Source organism: Eleutherodactylus coqui, chromosome 5, assembly GCF_035609145.1.
Source record: "Eleutherodactylus coqui strain aEleCoq1 chromosome 5, aEleCoq1.hap1, whole genome shotgun sequence".
In the NCBI taxonomy this organism is placed as follows: domain Eukaryota; kingdom Metazoa; phylum Chordata; class Amphibia; order Anura; family Eleutherodactylidae; genus Eleutherodactylus; species Eleutherodactylus coqui.
Window position 1 is genome coordinate 203236257 of NC_089841.1, and position 25043 is coordinate 203261299.

The 25043-nt window shown below is 46.5% G+C and overlaps 1 protein-coding gene across 7 annotated transcripts in view; it reads left to right on the top strand.

Moving 5' to 3' along the window:
* CDC14B (cell division cycle 14B) overlaps positions 1-25043 on the top strand; it is a 64098-nt gene that overhangs the window by 21379 nt on the left and 17676 nt on the right. For 4 of the 7 annotated variants that reach the window (XM_066604066.1, XM_066604069.1, XM_066604068.1 and 1 more), the window contains exons 2-10: positions 10666-10756; positions 13223-13298; positions 14143-14235; positions 15467-15543; positions 16754-16820; positions 17224-17286; positions 18943-19030; positions 23004-23234; positions 23985-24123. In XM_066604066.1, coding sequence (XP_066460163.1) covers positions 10666-10756; positions 13223-13298; positions 14143-14235; positions 15467-15543; positions 16754-16820; positions 17224-17286; positions 18943-19030; positions 23004-23234; positions 23985-24123 — 925 coding nt within the window. Of the gene's footprint in view, positions 1-2265; positions 2738-10665; positions 10757-13222; positions 13299-14142; positions 14236-15466; positions 15544-16753; positions 16821-17223; positions 17287-18942; positions 19031-23003; positions 23235-23984; positions 24124-25043 lie in introns of those variants that run through there. The other 3 variants (XM_066604072.1, XM_066604071.1, XM_066604067.1) reach the window with 1 other exon arrangement.

Below are 25043 nucleotides of genomic sequence, written 5' to 3' on the forward strand. Positions count from 1 at the left end.
CAGATTTCTGAAAGATGTCTAAGAGTCCGTTCACATGTAGCAGAAATGGTGTACGATTTTGGCACACAAATCCATATCATAACCACCATTCGTGTGTAGATTTTGAGGAAGGTCTGCAGTAGAGTTCACCCCTTCAATTGAAAAGGTGAAATCGGGGCGCCTTCACACCGGCGAGAAAATCGGGCGATGCAGCGTGAAAAAAAATAAATTGCTTCCAATGGGGCCGGTGGCAGCAGCAGCGCCGGCCCCTTTGAAAGCAATGGGAGTAGATCGCGATTCCCTGCTGCAGCTGTGACAGCTGCACCAGGGGGTTCCTTCAGCCCCGCAGGGATGTGAGGCTGTCACATTCAGAGTTTAACCTTGGCCTCAATGGGGCCGGCGGCGGCAGAGCCAGCCCCATTGAAAACCTGATCTCCTACCAGCAGTGGCAGGGTGTTCAGTGGACTCCCTGCAGGGATTAAGGAATCCTCTGCTGCTGCTGTCACAGTAGAGACAGGAGATCGCAATGTTCTCACTATGTTTTTAATGGGGCAGTGGGCGGTGACTAACAGAATGGTATTTAACAAGGAGAAATGCAAAGGTCTACATCTGGGCAACAAAAATGAAAAAAGCACATACAGGATGGGAGGTATTGAAACAGCGAGGCGAAAAGCCAAAACTGAGATAAACCGCTAGTGTGAATCCACTTTAGCCAGTAGAACAGAACGTTATCGCTCTCAATAAGGGCCTCTTCATTCTCGGTTTGCTGGTCGCTCGATTTCTGTATTTTCAATCTAAGGGCTAATTCCCACGGGCGGATTTCTGCCGCGTATCACGTGGCGGAAATCCGTGGCGTTGCCCTGCAGCTATTAGGTGAACCTAATACCACAATGCTCAGGGTGCGGAATTCCGCCCCGTGAATTCTCCCGTACTCACCCGCGGCATGTTCTATTTGCCGCGGGCGTACGCGCGGACGGCTTCCATTGCAGTCAATAGAAGCTGTCCGTCACACTATCTTCTGCTGTAGCACAGCGGAAGATGGCGTGAAAACGCTTCCCCACCAACCGCGTCGTGTCGCTGTGGGCGTGTCACATGACACTGCTGGCGCGTCATGCAGGATGTCTGGCAGCGGATCCGGAGCTAAGTATGGGGTCTATGGGGGGGGGGGGGGCTGTGATGGGCTCCGCTGCGGTATTCCGCTTGCGGAGCCCGTCACGGCCGTGGGCATTAGGCCTAATTCTGTTTTTCACACTGAAACACAACTGCAGACTGCTATGCTTTTGTTGAGATTTTTTTTTGCATAGTAGTCAATGGGAGACAGGTGAAAGTGGAAAGCAAACAGTTTTTCACTGTGGTGGTTCTTTAATGAATGTGGCTCAGTCGTCGACACTGTTGCAGTGCTGGGGTCCTAAGGTACAAATCTCACCAAGACAAACATCTGCATGGACTTTGAAAAACTCCATACAGTTGTTGCCCTTCATCAGATTTTAATCTAAAACTCCAGCACTGCAAGGCAACAGTGCTAACTACTGAGCCACCATGCTGCTTACTTCCTCTTCCTCCTCCAGATTAAAAAAAAAAGAGTAGGATTGACTTGCAGGAATGCTGCCTTCCAACAGGTAGCGCTGCAGAGGTATTATTTCATCTTCCTATTTGCATACTTGGCAATGACTGTTGCAATAAGGACGGATGGTAATTAGTTATTATGTTGCAATGAGGATGGATGATAATTAGTTGTGCACTTCAGCAGCCTCGTGCAGTGTCTTTGGGGCTGACGAACCACTGAAGTATGTCACTTGGCGGCTTCTGTAGGCTCGGTAGACATTGAATGGGGCACAAAGACGCATGCATTATCACAGCTCCATTCAGACTTAATAGGGGTCATAGCAATCGGAGCAGGTTCTCAGTATAGACCCATGGGGGTCCCACACTCGGGACTCCCGCTGATCAGCTGCCCCATCCATTTCTATGGTTTTCACTTAAACCCGCTGCTGTAAAGTACTGGCCAAGGAGATCCGCACTGTGTGAAGGGCCGTAGGCTGCTGCTGTGTACACTGACCGACCTCGAGGTGTACCCAGTAGTCCTATCTACCTGCCGGAGTCCCAGGAAGCCGCCGTCAGTAGGAGCAGCACACGCCCCCGGCCGCCTCCCGTGCTCGGGCCATTTAAACTTCTGGCCGCTCCCTATTGGCCGTGAGCCGCATTCCTTTTAACAACGGCTGGCGCGGTGGCCAATCATCAGGTACGGATCGGGCAGGGGGCGGGGTTCCGAGTACCCTGTCCTTACGCCTTGTTTGCCTGGTTCGGAGCACACACAACTGGACGGGTGGCTCCGGGGTGCTGGCAGCGCTGCAGTGCCGAGCCTCCCCCGCAGCTGCCCTCCTCGGCGCTGTACACCGCCTGGCACCAATCCTCAGACTGGCACACTGCCAAGTGCGTGCTGAAAAGTTGCGCTCACGTTTTGGGAGGCATCGTGCGCTCCGGCCGGGTCCTGCCCTCCGGAGGCTGCCTGCCACTCACTGCTGGCACGGGGCACAGCGGGATCTGAAGCGGAAGACGTGACACTAGAATCGGGAGAGGCTCAGCGCAAAGGTCACCAGTGCTCTATAGGAGGAGCTGATGGCTGGGGAGGCTTTGTGGCCAGCTTGTCACCCGCATTAACACCCCACTGCTCAGGACACCCCAGCCTTCACCAGCTCACTGCTCAGCATGGGAGAGCAGCACGACCTCCCGCCCGGGGCGGTGCAGATCTGCGATGGTAAGCAAGCCTGTCTGTGCTGGAATCTATGGAGAAGGGGGATTAGAGACACCGGTGTGCCAGATTACTGCTTTCAGAAATACAAGTGCGAATAGTTTAGTTTTCTCAATTAACTAACAAACTGCAAAGTGAATGAACAAAAGAGAAATATAAATCCCATCAATTGCGGTGACCGCCCTCTGCCTTCAAAACTTGCGTACAGTTTTTGATGGAACTTGGCAGGGAGGTTTTCTTCAATCACCTTGGAGAAGTAATCACAGATCTTCTTCTGTCTCTTGCTGTAATCCCAGACAGACTGGATGATGTGAGATCAGCGCTCTGTGAGGCTGTGTCATCGCTTCCAGGACCCCCTGTTCTTCTTTATGTTGTTGTTAATGACGTTGGCTCCAGATTTATTCTGCAGCAGGACAATGATCCCAAACAGACAGCCAATCAGACGCCTTCTATTTTTTGAAAGCATAAACTTTTGCACAGTACTTAATACTGATATATACATATAGGGCCGGCTGCACACGACCCGGGTCGGATTATGCATACGGGAGCCCCCAGCTGGCACCTGTGCGTACCTGTTGGATCTTCTCAGGACTGTGGATGATCCGCACGGCGAGCCGTCAGATATGCGCAATACAGATTTTTCTTTTAAAACTGTCATTGCAGAAGGGCCGCAGATAGGACACCTTCCATTGAATTCAATGGAAGCCGTCCGCACGGAATCTGCGCAAAAATAGAGCATGCTGCGATTTTTTTTTTTTTTCTCTCTGCGAGCAGAAATTGGCAATTGATTTCTGCTCTTATGGAGGGAAAAGCGTTTTTCAATAGCATGTTATGGGCAGTATTTGCTGCGGAATTCGGATCCTGCAATGCAAATCCATCCTATGGCCCCCTGCACATGGGTGGAAATTCTGCGGCGGGATTTTCCGCAAAATGTTCGCCCGTGGCTGATGCCATAGGATTGTATTAGAAAACGCAATCCTAGGCAGACGGCCGTGATTTGTCTGCGTGAAAACACACGCGGAAAACAAATCGCGGCATGCTCTATTTCTGTGCAGGTCTCTCTGCGCATGCATCGGCTAGCCGGCACATAGCAGAGTATAGAGACCCTGGGAGCTGGTAAGCCGCAGGCCTCTGCAGTGACACGGGACTGCATCCCGCTGCGAGAATTCTCGCAGTGGGGTCCGACCTGGCCGTCTGCAGGTGGCCTAACTCTCACCCCCACCATGACTTTTATCACATCGCTGAGGGTAAATGTTCTACATAAAAACGAGAGTCTATACCAACACAAACCCATACGGATGTCATCTGTAGTTCTCCAACTCCCAGTGAAGAGGTAGAAGCTAGACTGGCATTGCTTGCGGTGGCCCCCCTTCTTGTCTATACCTGGGGCCCTCTGCATGTTTCCAGCTTCCTCCACCACTGACTTGTTATGGGTTAATCCAGGGAACAGTCTGATTGCCATTAGGGAGTCGGGAAGGAATTTTTCCCCCAAAAGGGCTAATTGGCTTCTGGCCTTGGGGTTTTTTGCCTTCCTCTGGATCAACAAAGTAGGATAGACAGGCTGGACTAGATGGACATTGTCCTCATTCAGCCTTACATACTATGTTACTATGTTTGTTCCCTTTCTGTTTGTTCCTCCTTTTTACTGAAGGTGTATGGGCTGTCATGTGGTGACTGCGCTTACTAGTTGGGATACTTCTGCACTGAGTGATTTATTGTAATGACCGAGCTCTCCCGTGCAGCCTGCTTATCTTCATCTGTTTAGTCGGTCTGACGGACACTTTATGGATCAGCCCCCTCCCCGCAGTTCTGTTTTGTACGGCTTCTTCTAGTTCACTCATTTGCATGTTGGTGTCGGCTTTGATGGTATCCAGCCGGCGCATGCTTAGGCGGCTGTGGTCGTCTTTTGCCGCTGACCGCTCCAAGCAGTATCGAGGCTTCTAATAAATTCGCTTGCATTATGTCAGCGAAGTATGAGGGTCTCCGTTTCCTAACTTTGCCCCCCAATGAAAACTTTGGTTTGGTGCAGGTTTATACGGGCAGATGTCATCCACATTCACTGTAGTAGTAAGGGGGACGACTAAATGATGGCTATTCACGTGCAGCGATGCGTAAACGAGCGAACAGTTATTTTCATGCCTGCATAAAACGAACAAATGAGAAGCGAGCAAATTCTCGTTTGTCGTTCAGTCGTTGGCCGCGTTCGCACTAAATGATTATCGTTCAAATTTAAACAATCCAGTGTTTTTTGTTTTTTGTTGGTTTTTTTTGTTTTTGTTTTTTTTACTGCTTGAAGAAATTGTTTTGCGTAAAAGCACGTTTAGGCCGGTCTGATAGAGGGGTTTGTAAAACCACATGTTTTTCATAGCTTTCGAGCAGCGTTTTCAACTCATTCGACAGCTTTTTTAAAACCCCCTGTCATTGCCATGGGTGATGAGGTATGTTGAAACGTCCTAAAATAGAACCAACAGCGATCTAGCGCATCGCTCGTCTGAGAAGCCCCATTGAGATGGATGGAGGCTCAGTCCAGCGTCCCTGGCCTTCCGTGGGATCCCTCAGTCAGCGCTGCGGAATGTCTTGTTATGTAACGTTTGTTTACTGATACTGTTGCCAGTTTATGTTCCGGTTGTGTTTCTTGCTGGGAGCTTTGTCTGCAGTTTGACTAGAATATCCCAGATGCCGTTGTACTTGTCCTTCCGAGCCAACAAACTGCTTGTACACCTCTCTCACCTGAGCGTGTCTTGCTGCGTGCCGAGGGCGGATCTCATACGTGCGAGCACGCAGCAATTACACAATGACATGCATACTTGGGTGCTGACAACCCCCATACACTATCTGTACCCCATACACATAATATACGCCACAATAGTGCATGCCATAATCCTTTTTTGCATTTCGCATGCTGTGAGTGAGGCCCAATTGACAGTCAGTATGAGATCGTACTGCGTATTACACGGTAGCATACACTATCTTGTGAGAGGGCCCTTATGGTAATTCAAAGAGGACCTCCGTACTCCCAACTTGCTGGTTCTAGTAAGCACTTGTGTTGACATTAGGTAAGGACGGCTTCACATCATGGAGGATTTGTCGCAGATCTGGCTCAAAATACCGGAAGAAAATCCGGACAGCTCGGCGTAAAGCAAACTGACCCCATTATAGTCAACGGGGTCTGTTAGGGGATTCCTGCTTCCTGCTTCCAAAAGAAGGAAAGCGGAACCCCCAACGCTGATGTGAAACTGCCCTGACAATTGTGGGTCGTGTTTTAAGGTCGTCAATTTGTTGTTCCTCCTTGGAATTTATAAATACAAACTCAGTTGTCAATTTATTCGCACACGTCTACCGTAAGAAGGAGGAGGCCGTCTTCAGACATGGCGGAAATATTGTGGAATTGTTGAAATTCAGCAGCATTTCCAGTTCAAGTCATGTGGAGGAATTTCTGACATCTCCTTGACAAGGAACAGAAAATCTTCACAACAAATGTTTTTGAAAAACACTGTGGATTCTGAATCCATAGTAGGTCAACGCTGCGGATTCGAACCTTGTGAAATACAAGGGTTAATATCCGGCCAAATATGCACCATTTAGGTTCAGGTTTGGCCATTGCTCATTTGCTGCAGATTTGTTGCAGGTTCTTCACTGCAGAAAGCCCCAGCGAATTTGTAATGTGACGGTATTCTTTGGCCAGCCTCACATGGGGCGTATTCGTCCGCAGCGAACACACCAAATCCACATCTAAATGGCCAGGTAGTTAATTGCGGATCTGCTATAGAATTGAACCCTTGTATGGCGAAATGCACATTTTCCGCAGAATTTCCACCTGTGCCCGCTGCCATGGGATGGCATTAGATAATGCAATCCTATGCAGACAGCCGCGATGTCCGCGAGAAAACTTGCGCGGTAAACACATCGCGGCATGTCCTACTTCAGTGCGAACCACGCAAAGGTCCGCACAGAAATGTCTCTGGTGACGCACCGGATCTGCTCTGGTGAGGAGGTGAGCGCCGGGTCACTACAGGGGCACGGCTCTCGTCCCTCTGCGAGAATTCTCGCAGAGGGATCCGACCCAGCTGTCTGCGGGAGGCCATAGTCAAGGGTTGAATTTCCGCAGTATAAATAAACATGCTGTGGATTTAGAATCCGCAGCGTTTTCTCAAAAAACGCTGCAGATTTGTTGCAAAGACATTCCGCACCGTGTGGAGGAGAATTCTGAAATCTCCGTCACATGGCTTGCACTGTAAGCCTGGGTTCACACAGGGCGGATTTGCTGCGGTTCTGCCGCGGATTGCTGTTGCATATTAGCACTGCGGCAAAACTGTTGTGTTTGCAGTGCAATGCAGTGTAAATGTGTTTGGGCAAAAAGCTATACTCGCAGGATGGACTTTTTTTCCGCACTGCCGCAGTGCGGAAATGCAGCAGCGGTGTGGCTTTTTAAGACGCAGCATGTCAATTCTTTTGACTTTTCCACAGCGCTTTTTGGTCCATAGGCCTCTATAGACGCAGCAAAATCCGCACCAAAATATGCTGCAAAAGTTTTAAAAAAAGCGCTGTGGAAAAAACGCTTGCAGATTTTCCACGTGGAAAATACGCAAGACAAAAATAACCTTTGAAGCGGTTTTGCCGCAAAAGCAGTTCTTCTGCGGCAAAACCGCAACAATATTGCCCTGTGTGAACCCAGCATAAATGCTGCTGAATTTCCATGGCGTTCATGGCTTGAGTGAAGCGGGCTTAAGGTTGTGTCCACAGGCGGTGGAATTTGCTGCGGAATGTCCACATAGGACATTCCGCCACAAATCTGAGAATCCAAATCCACAGCATTGGGTGCGAATTTTGACACAGATTTTGCTGCGGAATTCTCATTTGAAGAGGTGGACCCGTACCGCAGATCCGCTGCTAATTGACACGCTGCAGATTTACACTTCCAACCGCATGTCATTTTCTGCACACTTCACATGGAAAATCCGCCCATGTGGATATAGCCTTGCAGAGGAATAGCGCAGATTTATTTCCTGGAGTATATATAATATTGACCCGTAAGGAGCGCTGACTCTATACCGTATGCAGGGGCATCTGGTAACGTCTGCGCTGCTGTTCTCCCATCTCATACACTATGCTGACATCTTTTCCATAGTGAAGCCGGCTCCAGGCTCAGCACTTCTTTCCACAAGAGGTGACTAATAGCTGCCCACAGGATCACATAGAATTTACAATCCTTCTAATGACACGTATTCAGCAAACGGATGAACTGTGTTACAGAAAATTGGGCAGGGGTGAAGAGCTTTCCATGTTACTTCTGCAGAAGTCAGATCAACAACTATAAGTATAGAGTGCCATCTCTAGTCATCCGGTATTGGGTATTTCATGGGTAGCTTCAGCCCGTACATATGGGACATCCGGTAAGGGTGCTGTCACACCCGGGGGAAATACTGCTGTGGATACGCCACGTAATTACTGTACAGGGAAATCCGCAGGAACTCCATGTGTGCAGGGTTACTAGTTTGGTAGGTCTGGGAGTAGATGCGTTATGTTCAGAAAATGCTCCCAGTCCCAAATATGTACAGGGTGTCTGGCTAAAAGTCTTAGATTCAAAATTCCCGTTATTAATTTCCCCTTTGATTAATAACCGATCCGATCCCCGTGCCATAAAGTCTCTGGGTTTATGTAGTGGAGAGGGATGGGAACAAATGGAATCAGAAGCTCCTCAGCCAGGTGGGAATTAATATGCAAATGAATCCGCTTGGGATAGGTTTACACGCATCTCAACAACTGACAGTGTCCATGTGTCTTAAGGCCCTTTTACACGGGAGAATTATCGTTCCAGTTGTTCAGGCGCCTGTGCCCCCACCTCCCCCCGTGGGGTTTTAAACGTGTCCTGTGTTAAATATATGTAATTTTTGGCATCATGGCTACGGGCATGGGTAGAAACCGCAGCGGGATTCCACACTTGGAAACCGTGCGTGCCCGCAGACATGAGGCCTTAATCAGTCTGTAAAATTGCAACAGAGCACTGCCATGGATTTAGCCCTATCGGTGGGCAAAAGTCACATACAGAATTTCTGACGTTTCCACACTGAACCGTTGGCAGGACTAAATCCACGTGCGAAACCGCAGCAGAGCAGCCATGGATTTCTGCCGTGGTTTTACAGGCTCCAACTCGCTTCCTTCCCCTGCACAGTCACTAGGCGATGACTCGGAATCCGCAACCTTTCGGCAATGTCAATAACGTCAATTGCGGAGGGGCTGCGGATCGGGCGGCATCTATTGACCTCAATTGAAGCCGTCCTTGTGGAATCCACACTAAAATGGAACATGCTGCAATTTTCTTTTGCTCTGTGAACAGAGTCAAGGCCCTTTTACCCGCTATGATTATTGCTTAAACGGCCGAACAAATAGACAACATTTTTGCATAAAATTACTTACACCTAATAGTCTCTTTATTTTCCCTCATTAGCTTAAGCAGCTGTTTGCTCAGCTGGGCTTGTGTTTATGCGAGGGATTATCTGGCTGGCAGGAATCCATGGTTTTTTTCCCGACATGAGTAAAATGTGTACTCATTGTGTATGCAAAGCAAACACAATGAATACATTGATTAAAAATTCCTTTTGAGCTCCAAACGATGGTTTAAAAACCTGTGGCTAATGACAAGTGAACAAATAGTGGTGCATGACTGCCAGTGTTTACATAAAGATTATTGCTCACTTTCGTCCCTTTGAACTAATTTTCAGCGATAACCGTTGCATGTAAAAGGGCCTTAAGGCCAGCTGCACACGAACGGCTCAGATTCCGCATGCGGAAGCCCGCAGCAGAATCCGACCCTGACAGAGGCCGGCATCCACGCATGCTTGATTTTTCTTTTATCTGCACTGTGGATGGCTGCCGCGAGCTGCCATCAGACATGTGCAGTACAGATTCTTTTTTTTTTTTCCTTCGATGCTTACTTTTCCCGCGCTAGCCAATGATGCAACTTTTCCGCCATGTCAATAGTTGACTGCTTCCATAGACTTTAATAGAAGCCATCCGTGCGGATTCTGGACTAAAATAGAACATGCTGGGATTTTTCCTCCATTCGCGGAAATTGCAATTTGGTTCTGCGAGTCTGCAGAAAGAAATGATTTTCCATAGCATGTAACGAATGGTATTTGCTGCGGATCTGCGGTGTGGATGCTGACCGTGGATTCCGCAAAGCAAATCCGTTCGTGTGCAGGCGGCCTACGGGCTCATTCGTTTAAGATGAATAGATAGATTATTTATTATTCTGCTATTGTGTTCTGATTTATCCAATTTTCATCCTGATTTGTTACATTTTTTTGTTAAGACTAGCTTTTTTTCTTTTTTCCTGCTCTTTTTGTGATGTTACTGAAGTGCAGATGGTTAAAAATAGAAAGGTGTAACTCAACGCTTTGGCTTCACTTCGTTTGGCGTATTGTACCAGTGTTTATTTGTCCGTTGCCCAAGTAGAACTCCAGGGCCCCCATAGTGGATAAACCAAGGAGTCTATGAAGCTGTAAATTGGGTTTCATTTTCCAAACGGCTCTGACTTTATTGGTTGCCATAGGCACCGGCTCCAGTTTTCGCAGCTTCTTGAAGTCTACGAGGCCAGCAGTGCGTTGCAGAAGTACAAGTGGTAGAGTCCAAGAATCTTCCCTGACCTCCTGAAACTGGAATGTCTTGCCCCCTCAGCTGTGGTGGTTTTCACGGTCACTGACATTTGGGAGTGCGGTTAGGTGTGTCGAGCGCGCGGTATTTAGATTAGCGGTATGCACATTGTTTTCTTCTTAGTGACTGGTACCTTTTCTTGCAGTACATTGTTGATGGGGTGTGTATGGTATGTGGGATATGTGTACTGTATGTCCTCCACGTGAAGAGCTGGAGGTATTGGCGGATACTTGTAGAACTCTTAGATACCATGTAACCTGTATTCCTCTCCTACTTTTCAGAGCGTCTGTACTTCGCCATCCTTTGCGGCAAACCAAAGACAACTCCAAGTACACATTATTTCTCCACCGACGATGAACTTCTGTATGAGAAGTAAGTAAACCGATTCTTTCACACTGCCGTAACCCAGAAGAAGCAGCAGAAACTAGCGAAGGAAAAAAAAATATTATTTAGGAGTCCGGAGTCTGAAAAATTTATGAGCCAAATTAAAATTTTTAGTTGCTCAAAAAAAAAAATATATATATATATATATATATATAATTTTAATTATATATTTCTACATACTTTATAGATAGATCATTCTATTAAGATGTACTGTGTGCAGCTTTCCCTGCTGTATAATTATATTCACCCCAGCAGTACAATAAGGGTGCTAGTACACAAGCGGCGTTAATGCTTGTGTAATAGTGCTTATTGCTGGGCTGAATGTACAAGTGTATTTTCCTCCCCTCCGACACAGTATAATTACTGTATATCTAGTTCCCCACCCCGACACAGTATAAATATATTCAAAAGCTCCACATTAACAAGTGGATTTCCTTCTGGCAAGTTTATAATTTCCCTACCATCCATAGTCACGCTGTTCATCTGTAACCCCTGTAGTCCATAGTCAAGCTACCTACATTTCCCCACTTCATACACAAGCCAATCATCTCAAAGTCCATAGACGGGTCACTGGTCTCTTTCCATCCAGCTTTTCCTGGTCCGACAGCTAGTCAGGAGGTGGGCCATTTTTTGCTGAAGAAACCTCTTTTTCACTACAGCAGGGCTAGCTGCAAATGGCGACAAGACTGAAAAATCTTGTCAACATTTCCAAAATCTTAAGCACATTGGTTTTTATTTTGGTCTTTATCTGGAGCCCTAAACTAGACAATAATTAACATCACCTGTGCTATACTAGTGAAATCATGAAAATCTGACCTGTAGGGGAGGGGTGGGGGTGGAATTTTGGAAACACTGATTTATTACTTCTCATGATTACTGTATTCAGCACATGCCACGCACAAGTTTTGTGACAATCAGTTACGCATGAAATATGTGTACTGCTTGAGTTCCTGAATATTAAACGCAAAGATCACATTGGGGGTGTTAAATGTATTTATTTCTGTTGCTTATATAGGGCCGGCTTATCCTGCAGCAGGGTAGAGAGATTGTCCCTGTCCCAGCTTCTTCCAGAGACCCCCTTTAAATTAAGAGTACTATTGCTCCACATTGAGATCCTACATTCTACGGCGCGAGTCTGAGAGTGTAAGCTTCTCTTGCTGTATTCTGGTGACCAGTGTATTATATCAGGATTACTGCTTACACTTGTCATGTCCATTTTACAAAAGCGGTAATCTGACAAGACAGGTCAGTGCAGGAATGATGGAGTAATACCTTTCCTCCTCCCACTGCTGTTAGTTTCTTGTCCCATGATGCTACTTCAGTTAGTTTGTACAAGTGACACCATTGGCTTGTGATAGTTTGTCCAGACTTCCCAGTTACGCACGAAGGCCATTTTCACGAAAGGAATCCTGAAAGTACGTCTCTGATTTGCAGATACTCTACGAAGAATGTTATGCATAAACACCCTTTTCCTGTCAAGTTTACATCTTTTTCTTCTAAAGTAATTATAATATATGTAAATGAGGGATGGAACAATCCTTCACGGCACCACCTATTGAAGTGGTAGCCACCATAAGATTCAATATCAGATGTTTTAACAGGCCTTGCAGTAGGTCTAGGGGTGTAGGCCAAACCAGAATATCCATGTACATACAGCTATTTCGGTGTTCTTGCCCCTCGTCAGTGTTCAGTAAGGTTCTGGTTTGCGAGTAATTATCAAGAAGGATAGGCAAAAATACTTTGCTCATTTATTGTGATCTCCTGCTCCTCATTGGTCTTGTTCTTTCTCCGTCTCATAGTCCAGAGTGAGAAACAAATTGGTGTGAAGTAGGGAAGGTGTTTCTACTGTTTGTTGTTGGCTGGGAGGCAGCTTGCTCCACCTTTCAGCTGAGGAGACTGGGAGGAGATTTCAGGAGCTTATATAAAATGTAGCATGCTACCAAGGAATGTAGTGCTTTATGTATCTTTTTATCTTGTGCTTATTTATTCCTGTATCTAGTTACACTTTAACTGTAAGCCTGGGTTCACACAGGGCGGATTTGCCGCAGCAGATCCGCCCGCGGCCGCTAATCTCGGGATTAGCCAGCCATGTGGATGAGATTTCTCAGAAATCTCGTCCACACGGGATGGCTAATCCGCTGCGGTAAATCCGGTTGAAACCGCGGCTGCGGCCGCCGCAGCCGCGGTTTCCAAAGATTGAGCAGGTCTGTTTACCTTTCCTTTTTTGTTTATTTACGTCGCGGCCCCGCTCTCCTCTATGGGAGCGCCGGCCGCAACGAAAAAGCATGCGGCCGAGCCGCTTCAAAGCCGCCGCGGCTTAAACCGCGGCGGTTCTCCCGGCGGAAATCTCGCGGTTTTTGCTGCAGCCAAACCGCGAGATTTCCGACGGGAATCCGCCCTGTGTGAACCCAGCCTTAGAAGTTCACTTATCAAAGATTGTATGTTGTCTTCTAGCTTCTACGCTGACTTTGGACCTCTGAACCTGGCCATGTTGTACAGATACTGCTGCAAGCTAAATAAAAAGATGAAGGTGAGTTGCAGAAGTAAGAAGCTGGCAGACGTTTGCTTCTAAGGTTGGAGCTGGGTGTGGTTCTTTCTGGGCCAAGTAGCGGGCTTCTCATCCAGCTTTTAATGTTTTCTCCTTTGAAGCCACCTGTAGCGTCTTGTGATCTCCCTATGGGGGTTGTGAAGCAGCACAGAGATCTGAATGATTACCGAATAGAAGGCTGGAAATGCTAGATATGTCTTCTGCTCGATTCTACTACAACTGTGGTAGACAGGTCTGTCATAGAACTGTTTAAAGAGGACCTGTCACCGCTCCTCACATGTCCCTTTTAGTAGATACTTCTATCCTTCCTGAAGAAACAGAGGCGCCAGGTACTAAGGTATCAGTAACGCTAGATATGTCATTTTGCCCTTCACCACTTGCTACTGATAGGCACTCTGAAGACCTCCTCAATGCCGGACTCCTTCAGCTAAATGAAGTGCTGCCATCTGGCCCTCGCAGTTTGGAAGAAGCGCTGTTTGAGGCTCACTTCTTGTTAATGCTGCTCTTTAGTTCTATAATTATGTCTTCATTTTCCACCTACATAATTCTACATAGTCTCCATCAGCTAAGGCGATGTTCACATCTGCGTTCAGGGCTTCCATTTTCCTGCTCCTCTATTGGATCATTGACTATAAAAGGTGTCCATTTGTTCTCTGTTCAGTTGTCTGGCATTTTACCGGGCAAAAAAATGACTCTTTCTTCCGGCATTTAGTGCCCGATCTGCGACGGAACTCCCGAATCAAGGTTCCTAAAGCAGATGTGGACACAGCCACAAAATAGGAGTTTTGTGTTGAAAGCAACGTAACATATTGTTTTGTTTGTTTAGTCTTTCTCTTTAACGAAGAAGGAGATCGTCCATTATACCAACAGTGACCAGAAGAAACAAGCCAATGCTGCCTTTTTAATAGGAAGTTATGCTGTAAGTACAAATCTCATGTCTCTATATACTTAGTAATGTTTGCTGGAAGTTCATTATAATGCCATATTGGAAATTACTTTTTGCCTTGTACATATAACTCTAACACCTTAAAGGGGTTGTCCCGCGCAAGCAAGCGGTGTTAAGCACTTCTGTATGGCCATATTAATGCACTTTGTAATATATATATTACCGTGTTATGATTGCAGGGTCCCGATGGGTTGCTATGGCGCCCAGAGGCTTGAATATAGCATCTCGGTGTGGCAACTACAGTGGGCTAAGAGACTAAACCTCTGGATGAGCTTCATAGGCTTTCTAATGCACTGCTATACTAAAGTAGAGTAGTGTATTGGAAGAATGATTAAAGGGGTTGTCCCGCGCCGAAACGGGTTGTTTTTTTTTCAACCCCGATGCAGGGACTTAAAAAAAAAAACCGCACAGCGCTTACCTGAATCCCCGCGCTCCGGTGACTTCTTACTTACCGGTTGAAGATGGCCGCCGGGATCTTCTCCCTCGGTGGACCGCAGGGCTTCTGTGCGGTCCATTGCCGATTCCAGCCTCCTGATTGGCTGGAATCGGCACGTGACGGGGCGGAGCTACACGGAGCTGGCATCCTGCACGAGCGGCCCCATTGAGAAAGAAGAAGACCCGGACTGCGCAAGCGCGGCTAATTTGGCCATTAGACGGCGAAAATTAGTCGGCTCCATGGAAACGAGGACGCTAGCAACGGAGCAGGTAAGTGAAAAACTTCTTATAACTTCTGTATGGCTCATAATTAATGCACGAGGTACATTACAAAGTGCGTTAATATGGCCATACAGAAGTGTATAGACCCACTTGCTGCCGCGGGACAACCCCTTTAAAGATGTTGATATTCAAGTCCCCTAGTGGAACAAAAATAAAATAAGCTAAAGTAAAAAAAAATGTTACCTTACTACGTAAAAAAAATTTGGCACATGTGGTATCGCTGCATTCGTAACCCAGAGAAAAGAGTTAGTTAGTACATTATGTAACCCGAACAGTGCACAGAAAGCAGCGACACAAAACACAAAAGTGTTTTTTTGGGTACAAAAATAGCAAAACACAAAAAAAACTGTATAAACTTTGTATCGCCTGTAATCGTGCTGACCCGGAGAATGTTTTGTACATTGAACATTGTAAAAATGAAATCCCAAATGCATTTCCGTAGTGCAGTTGATGAAATACGTAAAGTTTGCGTAATTTTATTTCTTAGATTATATACTTGAAGAAACTCCCAGAAGAGATGCACAGAATTTTGCAGATGGGAAATGTGACTTACCTTCCATTTAGGTAACCATAATGTTGTTTATGTTTAATGTACTGCTACTTTGTAAACCTGTCAGATCTGTTACCATCTCTGGCCAAGATTCTTTTAGGCCTCATGTTCCCGGGCAGAGGACATTTTTTTTTTTTTTTTTTTTACCTGTCCGGGTCTTCTGCGGACCGGTGCTGGTCTTCTCCCTTCCAGGCCAGATTTTCTTTACTGCTGATGCGTTTGGCGTGCTGCCTGCATTACATCTTTTTTTACTTAACTCCTGCTTTCCCACAAGATCCGCGGCACGTCCGCAGTGTCAGCTGCGGATGTGCGCTGATCGGATGGCTTCCATTGACTCCAATGGAGACCCCCCAAATGGGAATCCGCAGCAAATGGAACATGCTGCTTTGTATCCCCGTGTGTGAGATCCGCACGCCTACAAAACAATGAGGTAATTGAAATTCCTGCGGATGCCCAATGAATGTCTATGAGCATATTGAGCTGAGGATCGTCCGCGCAGGTGACCCACGTGGATTCCGCAATTCAATTTGGCCCGTGGACATGGGGCCTTTGGCTCATCACAATTTCTGTTGGTTTTGATATTAAAAAAAACAGTGCCATTTTTCAAATCAAAGCAGTGACTAACCTAGCGGAACCCGTAGGACCTTATTACAAGGGTGGGGATGGTGGTGTCACCAGTTATCACGCAACAGATCCAACATGGTGTTGTCTTCAGTTATAAACTGATGGGACAACGCTTATGTGAGCAGAGCCTAAACTGGCTCATACCCTGTTTCCCTGAAAATAAGACATACCCTGAAAATAAGACATAGCATGATTTTCCAGAATTTTTGAGTATGCAAAATGATTTTTCAGGCTTTTTGAGGATGCTTGAAATATAAGCCCTACTCCAAAATTAAGCCCTGCTAACAGTTAATTGAAAAAGTCAATTCAAATAGTGTCCAGGCAGCTATACATGTAAAAAAGTTAAACCTTTTTGAACAAAAATTAATATAAGACACTGTCTTATTTTCTGGGAAACATGGTAGCATTTAGTTTCACTGCCGATGGCACAACCATTGTTCTACGCAGATCGGATTAGATGTCACATGTAGTATATTTACGTAAGCCTGTTGGGTTGTCCTTACTGGTCCGTACGTTTTTCTACCGTCTCCTACAATGCGTTGTGTAGCACTGAGTACAGTTCACCGTATAGCAGTAATGACTGATTGCTTTCTGTTCTAGGGACGCCTCATTTGGTACCTGTAGCTTTCATTTAACGCTTCTTGACTGTTTTCATGCTGTGCACAAGGTGAGTTGTCAGATAAATCTCCTGTACCGTGACGTTAAGGGTGGCACAGTGATCAGAGGAATCTGTCACATTGGCTCCTCGAGTACAATGGCATTTATAGAGGAGATTTACTGACCTGTTTAACAAGATCTTAATTCGTCTAACATGGCAGTGAATGCTTGGGCTTCCAGGCGAATGAAACAATGAATGTATGAAACGGGTTTTAAAATGATTTGTGGAATATTTGGCTTCATTCGGTGACATTCCGCTATTCCTCACCTGCGCTCCTTTGGTGTCATGTTAGAAAAGTAGTTTTTGTTTTAACAGAATTCGGATGGAATGAACAAAATGCCGCTATCTGTCTTAATGTTTCTCCTTTTTGTATAATACACTTTTTTTTTATTTCCTATATATTTTATTGCAGGCTGTGCAGTTTGAATTCTTTGATTTTAGAACATTTGATCTGGAGGAATACCAACACTATGAGGTGAGTTATAACCCTTTCCTTGCCAACCACGTATCTCCTACGTCTTAACAGGGAAGCACTTAAGTAGCTAAAAGCCTATGAGGCTGTATTTCAGGTATAAAAGTAAAAATGCAAGGTTGTCAGCATATTTTTTGATCAAAACATGTGGCTCATCCGCCACGTCCAGGTGACCATAGTTTTTGGCCAGGTTCTAGTTTTGACAGTGGCATTGAGACTGAGAGCCTCCAACAGAGCCGCCTCCTTAAGATCGCGGGCAGCTATTTGTCATGACAGCCTGAGGCCTTGAGAAGGTCATTGATTTTTGTCAATTAAAGGGGTTTCTGGGAACTTACTGAGAACCCAGCTTGGTGGGGGGTAATAAGTAATAATTACCTGAAAGCGCTGCGGAATAAGTTGGCGTCCGCTGTTCCCCCCCCCACACACACACACACACACACACACACACACCCGCTGTCAGTGAGGACAGAGCTGAAATGTGCCTGCAATAAGAACCCTTGCTGCTTCAGTGTAGACCAGGATATCTGCTTCTCGCTCCGTCACCACTGACAGCGGGCCAGGCAAAAAGCCAATCAGCAGGGATCCGGAGCAGCGGACACCACCAATCAACTATTGTGGTGATTAGGATCTGTCCTAAGGAGAAGTAAAAATGTTAAGTTTCAAAATGCCCCTTTTCCCCAAAAATATTAAACCTCTCTACTGCTACATCTGTAGAAGTCCAATTAATTAAAATATCACATTTCTTTTCGCACATGTTGAACTTCATCAGAAAAAAAATGGCATTGGCGCCCAAATTGCACTTTTTTTGGTCACTCTCTCGACAAAAAAAGTTGCATGAAAGGCTTGCGTACCCCGTAGCACCAATAATGAAAAAAAAAACATATTCCCACCACCCCCTCCCCCGAAAAAGAAACACCAACCTAAAAGGTGATGAAATAGCTTTTCCTCCCAGTTCATCCCACTTAGCAATTTTAAAAAGTTTTCCAATACATTATATTGTACGTTAAGTGGTACCATTGGAAAATACAACTTGTCGACCTGTAGTTATGGCGATGGAAAAATAAAAAAAACAGTTATGGTTTTATTTTAAAGTGGGCATGGAAAAAAAATGGCAAAGACAAAAATAGCTGCAACGGGAAGGGGTTAAAACCAGATTTTCAGTCTCTGCAGTTTTGATGATTGTATGAAGATATGTGCATGTAGAAATGGGCATAAGTGGTGTGTATGAAGTCTGCACACACTGAACTTTTTAGTTTTTAGAAGGTTTTCTGCATCTTATTTTCTGCTTGTCACACTTGGCCACTAATATCAATTTTAAGCATTTTTTAGTATAGTTTAATACAAAATTGCATGAAGGTGTCTGTGTGTGTATAAAGTGCTAAAATGCAGGTTTCTGCTTTCAGAAAATTTATGGATTTGAGGGTTTAGTATACTTTTTTTTATTTTGTAATTTAGGTTTTATTTGTACATGGGAAAAGTGTGAAAATTGTCCCGGGTAGTGGAGGTGCAGAATGTTAAAAAATCCTGGCAATGAAAGGGTCAAAAAAGAGCTTTGCTCAGAATCTGAATTTTCAGTAAATCGTCGTCTGATCGCATGAAGGTTTTGATGAAAACACAGTTTGTTCATGGCCAACACTGTTTTTTTTTTTTCTTTGTCAGAGAGCTGAAAATGGAGACTTCAACTGGATCATTCCAAAGAAATTCCTAGCTTTCAGTGGACCCCATCAAAAAAGTAAAATGGAAAATGGTGCGTAGTCGTCTCCTTGTTTGTTTTGTGGAAAATTTTTGATCTTTCATGTTTCTTGAGAATGCCACTAAAGAAAAGATCTTTGCGTTTACAATGATCTCCTTTATGTTGGGGCAATGCGGTCACGGACATGCGCAGTGTGTTGGGTTTTTTTTTCTAATCCCCAACTCTGTGTTACGTTTGGACAGCGTATCCTATACAGAGAAATGGAGCATAGTTAAACCAGGCTGAACTAGATGGACATTGTCTTCATTCAGCCTAACATACTATGATACACAGTGCCCACACGTCAGTGTGCATGAATCAATGAAAGGCACCTGGGAACTGGCGGCGCTGTTGCCGGGGGCACCTGGGTACTGGCGGCGCTGTTGCCGGGGGGCACCTGGGTACTGGCGGCGCTGTTGCCGGGGGGCACCTGGGAACTGGCGGCGCTGTTGCCGGGGGGCACCTGGGAACTGGCGGCGCTGTTGCCGGGGGGCACCTGGGAACTGGCGGCGCTGTTGCCGGGGGGCACCTGGGAACTGGCGGCGCTGTTGCCGGGGGGCACCTGGGAACTGGCGGCGCTGTTGCCGGGGGGCACCTGGGAACTGGCGGCGCTGTTGCCGGGGGGCACCTGGGAACTGGCGGCGCTGTTGCCGGGGGGCACCTGGGAACTGGCGGCGCTGTTGCCGGGGGGCACCTGGGAACTGGCGGCGCTGTTGCCGGGGGGCACCTGGGAACTGGCGGCGCTGTTGCCGGGGGGCACCTGGGAACTGGCGGCGCTGTTGCCGGGGGGCACCTGGGAACTGGCGGCGCTGTTGCCGGGGGGCACCTGGGAACTGGCGGCGCTGTTGCCGGGGGGCACCTGGGAACTGGCGGCGCTGTTGCCGGGGGGCACCTGGGAACTGGCGGCGCTGTTGCCGGGGGGCACCTGGGAACTGGCGGCGCTGTTGCCTGACTTTCCTAGGATATGTCTATGATAGTTTTGTATTCCTGGCTACTAAAAGTAATTGGCTTCTATAGACTCGGTAATAAGGGAACCCATAGGTAAGGCAAATTACTGTATGGAGTTTAGATTTCCCAGTATATGCTACTGGCAGGTTTTCTGTAGCAAGGGGGTTCTGGTAGGCATCTGTCAGCATCTTTTTGCAGCCCTCACGTGAACGAGTGCGATGTACGGCCGATCGGTGTGCCTGTCTCTACCTTATGCCGCTCTCAGTTGGCTGTAAAAATATGGGGAGAGATTCTTTTTAAAGGGGTTATGCCAAGAAGGGAACCACTGTGTGTACCCTAATGGGGTAAAAACCATAATCGCCGCTTTAGCACAACCTCTTTGAAGCCCCTTCCCCAAGAAAAATCGATATCTGAGCACATTAATCTCGCTCCGTCCCATAAAAGTGGATGGGGTGGCAGTCAAGCATGCACATCGCCACTGAGTTCACATGGGGCATTTCAGTTGTGCCGTCTTCTGAGGATTACAGTGCTTTCACTTCTCTGTAGCATTCCACCTGGGTAGTTATGGGGCACATGATGAGCGCATTGTAGGCTGAACCACATGGGCGTATGTTTGTCTTTTTTTCAATTCTGTGTTACAATGATCCATGTCACAGTGACGAACACAGCTTTTGGCAGAAGCCCCCGAATGGAAAGGAACAAACCGATCGCTGTCATTAGTGAAACGGACACCACCTTGGTCTGTCTGACAGGGTTCTGTGCACTTCTGCTTTATCTGGAGTATAGAATAATGTAGTCAACTGTGCTTTTGTATACTCTAAATATAGCAGAAACTAATATAAACCTTGTCAAACAGACAGCATCGTAGTGTCCGTCTCACTAACGACAGTGAATGGTTTCAGCCCCTGCGACTCACAGACGGAATCCCACAGTGTAGTGAAAACCGCTTTCGCAGACATTTACCCCTGTCCTGAGGATGGGTCATTAGAGAAAACCCCTTTTAATCTCTATTAAGAACAGTATGGCCTCACGGGCGGATATGAACTGTGGAATCTGCGCAGGGCACCCTTACGGACGATCCATAATTCAAGCCGCCCATAGGGAGACATGGGCGTCCGCAGCTTAATTAAAGCATGCAGATTTATTTTGCGAACCTTCTTGTCCGGAAAACATTGCAGCATGCTCTATTTTGCTGCAAATCCTGCACGCACTGCCTCGTTGAAGTTAATGGAAACCGTCAGATCCGTGGCCCGTCCGCAATTCAATTCCTCCGGAAAGCAAGCGATTTAAAGAAAAAATTCATAGCGCATGTGTGGCGGCATGCCCGCACACATCCACAGAAGAGAAAACGAAGACCCGGACGGGTAAGTAGAGAAACTGCAGTGTTCGCTGCCACGGGCAGGGTCAGATTCTGCTGTGGGTTGCCGCATGCGGTATCCGATCTGTCCATGGACATGAAGCTTATAGCTGCATCGCGATTATAAACCGTGGTAAAGGTGGCACAGTGCAGACTTGTGCCAATCAAAGCCTTATATAAGGTGGATTACAGCATGCGGTAATGGCTACAATTTGCACTGTTCTCTTGCACCTGCTACCTGTGGAGGTGATTGAGATAACTTGCTAACAGTTGAAACCCTGCAAGAGCAGAATATATTTTCAGGTCCCTGAAGGAGAAGGCGCTCTTTACATGCAGCTGTCTTTTGTAGAAGGTTTTAGCATTTCTTTAGTACTTTCTTCGCTGGCACTATGGAAACTGTCACTCCGTCTTTGGCATTGCTGAGAAAGGAACCGACAGCACATTTGTTATGCTGATAGTATCGCGCACGGTCTTGTCCCAGTGTTCCAGCTGAGCGCCATTCAGTTAATGCAGGGGGTCTGTAAGTTCGGGACTGGCATACTGACAAGTATAGGAGTCGCTGGAGCCAAAGGGCACTTCAAGGCATCTGCTGTTTAATGTTTGGAACTATGATACAACCCCTAAAGGCTCACGCAGTTTGATGACTCGCCATGGTACCAGTATGAACACGGCCTTAGTAAAGACATTTTTACACTTTTTTTAAAAATGGTGATAAATTATAAAAATTCATGCCGTCATCTTAGCTTTTTATGGGGTTGTCCATTAAACTAAAAACATGGGACAAAGGTGTTTCGAGGCACAGCCTCTTTTTCAGCTATGCTGGGGTAGAACACAATCTGCTATGGACAGAATATTTGATTGTGTCTATTGGCCAACATAGTGGAACACTGCCGGTGCTGGGAGAGGGGCAGGGAAGGGTCAGAATAGCAGATGCTTCTATCTGCAGAAATTCTGTCCATAGCCGATTGTGGTCTACCCCAGTATAGCTGAAGAAGAGGTTGTGCCTCGAACCGCGTTTTTCTTATGGGTTACAATGTTAACTTTTTATATCGTCATTGTTACTTCTTCTACGTGACAGCCAACTGATTATTTTTCTACAGCTGAGGAATATAGTGAATCTGCGTTAGAGAGGAGCCGGTAGTTTGTGTAGGTTTTGCTGTCCTATTCTATCTATGGGGCCAGACGAGCTGGGAACGAGGTCACATAATCAGCAGATGGGAGGTCTTGCCTCAGTGTTTGAACGCTGCACTCTTCGGGGTCCAACAGGAGTCTGACGTATCAATGAAAGATATAGTATAATTGGTCAATGGATAGTATAAAGCCCTCAAAAACATTGCCCCATATTTTTAGTTCAATCCCTTTTAAATACAGCAGAATGTATAGAAGGCCTAACAAATGAAAAGGCACCCGGAAGAAACAACACTACGCAGACTTCCTTAGCCTAAGGCAACATACAGATGGCGGTAATATGGATCTGGAAAGCAGCCGTATATTTAGTGCCAAGAATGGGATAGAGTGCCGATTAGAACAAAGTGAGAATGGCCTTCCTCCCATGTTGTAATATCACATCAAGGTGCGCAATGGGAAAATCATTGTTTTGGGATGAAGTGCCATCCAGGATTAAGAGCTGCCTACTGTCTAGAATTGGTCATGTTACTAATGCTATGCGTACCTCTTGTGTAGGGTACCCTCATCACGCTCCAGAAGCTTACTTCCCCTACTTCAGAGAACACAGCGTTTCTACAATCATTCGTCTGAATAAAAAGATGTACGACGCAAAACGATTTACAGATGCCGCTTTTGAACACCATGACTTGTTCTTCGTTGATGGAAGCACCCCAAGTGACTCCATCGTGAAGAAGTTCCTGAACATCTGTGAAAACGCAGAAGGCGCTATTGCTGTACATTGCAAAGGTAGGTGTGTGCCGAGGCTCCAAGTTACAGGCTACTTACCACACTGTGTTTGAGAATTGTATCTGTTGCACGTTGCACTTCTGTCTTGCTTCCTCGGTGAGTGCTAGCTAGAAGATGAGCTTTTCTGTACGGTGGTTGGTCATAAGCTTTATTTATACAGGAGCTGCCATCGTAGACATTAAAGGGGTTGTCCCGTGAAAGCAAGTGGGGTTATACACTTCTGTATGGCCATATAAATGCACTTTGTAATATACATCGTGCATTAAATATTGGCCATACAGAAGTTATACACTTATCCCCTCCGGTGCTGGCGTCCCTGTCTCCATGGCGCCGACTAAAGCTGCCTTCTCCCTGGATTAGACGCGCTTGCGCTGTCTGCCCTCTTCTGTTCGGGTCCGGCTTGCTCGCGCTGCAGAGGTCTTCTGCGCATGCGCAGAAGACCTCTGCAGCGCAAGCACGCTGGAGCCGGACAGAAGAGGGCAGACAGCGCAAGCGCGTCTAATCCCGTCAGAAGAAGCCTTCGGTCGGCACCATGGAGACGGGGACGCCAGCATCGGGGGGGAGACGGGGACGCCAGCACCAGGGGGGTAAGTGAATAACTTCTGTATGGCCAATATTTAATGCACGATGTATATTACAAAGTGCATTAATATGGCCATACAGAAGTGCTTAACCCCACTTGCTTTCACGGGACAACCCCTTTAAAGTATTGTTTTTGAGAGTTTGGGGTATGTTTTTGCTGTTTTTCAGCTGGTCTGGGGAGAACAGGAACGCTGACAGCATGTTACATGATGAAGCATTATAGAATGACTGCGGCAGAAGCCATTGCTTGGATCCGAATATGTAGACCCGGCTCCGTTATTGGACCTCAGCAACAGTTCCTGGTCGAGTAAGTTGTACCAATAAAAGAAGTTTCCAATTTATAGACCGTTATCGGGGGGGGGGACTACCTGGCATTAACGTTAGAGAAAGTAAAGACCGCTCTTAGGACAGCTGCCTGGCAACTACCATTTTTTTTAAGGCACCGTTTACTTCTTGGGGACATAAAACCCCTGCAGGCGTGCTGTGGTTAAATGCTACATGAAACCCCGCAGCCATGAAAAACGGTGTTGCCGACTGTCTTCCCAAACATGAAGTGATGGTAACAGCAATGAACTCAATATTTTTTACTAAAGGCTATCCGGGGACATACTTCTGTTCAACAAGCATCTGTCTACTGCAGTAAAATAGCAGCTCTTCTTCGCTCCTCCGCTGCTGCCGTCCCGCTGGCTCTTCGGTTCCCAGTGAACTTTGCTTCCCGGTGTAGGGAGTCGACGATGACATCCCCAACAAAAGAGCCATGTGACCGCTGCAGCCAATCACCAGTTCCCATCAGCCACTGAATAGCTGTGACCCAGTCTTAGGTCGTCATCACTCCCTTCCAGGAAGTGAAGTTCAGCGAGGAGCGGAGATACTGCCGTAGTGGCAAGCGTGTAAAGGGGAGCAAGAGCTCTGTTAATTTACTACTACAGACTGAAGCCTTTTTTTTTTTTTCTTTCTTTCTTTAACAGAACTATGTGTTTGGGTTAATAGCCCCCTCTAATTACACAAGATTTTATAGTCTCTTCATGCAATGCCAATCTTTCTTAACCCCTTGAGGACTGATAAAAATGTTTGGATTTTTGCGTATCCTGTGGTTGCAACTTTTTTTTTTTACTGATGAAAACTGTTTTTTGTGATATAAATGTAAGTTGGCATTGAATTTATATTCAGAAAAAGGATTGCTTGCAGTGTAAAGAGGTGGGCAGCAGAAGCTGTTGGGGTTCTGTC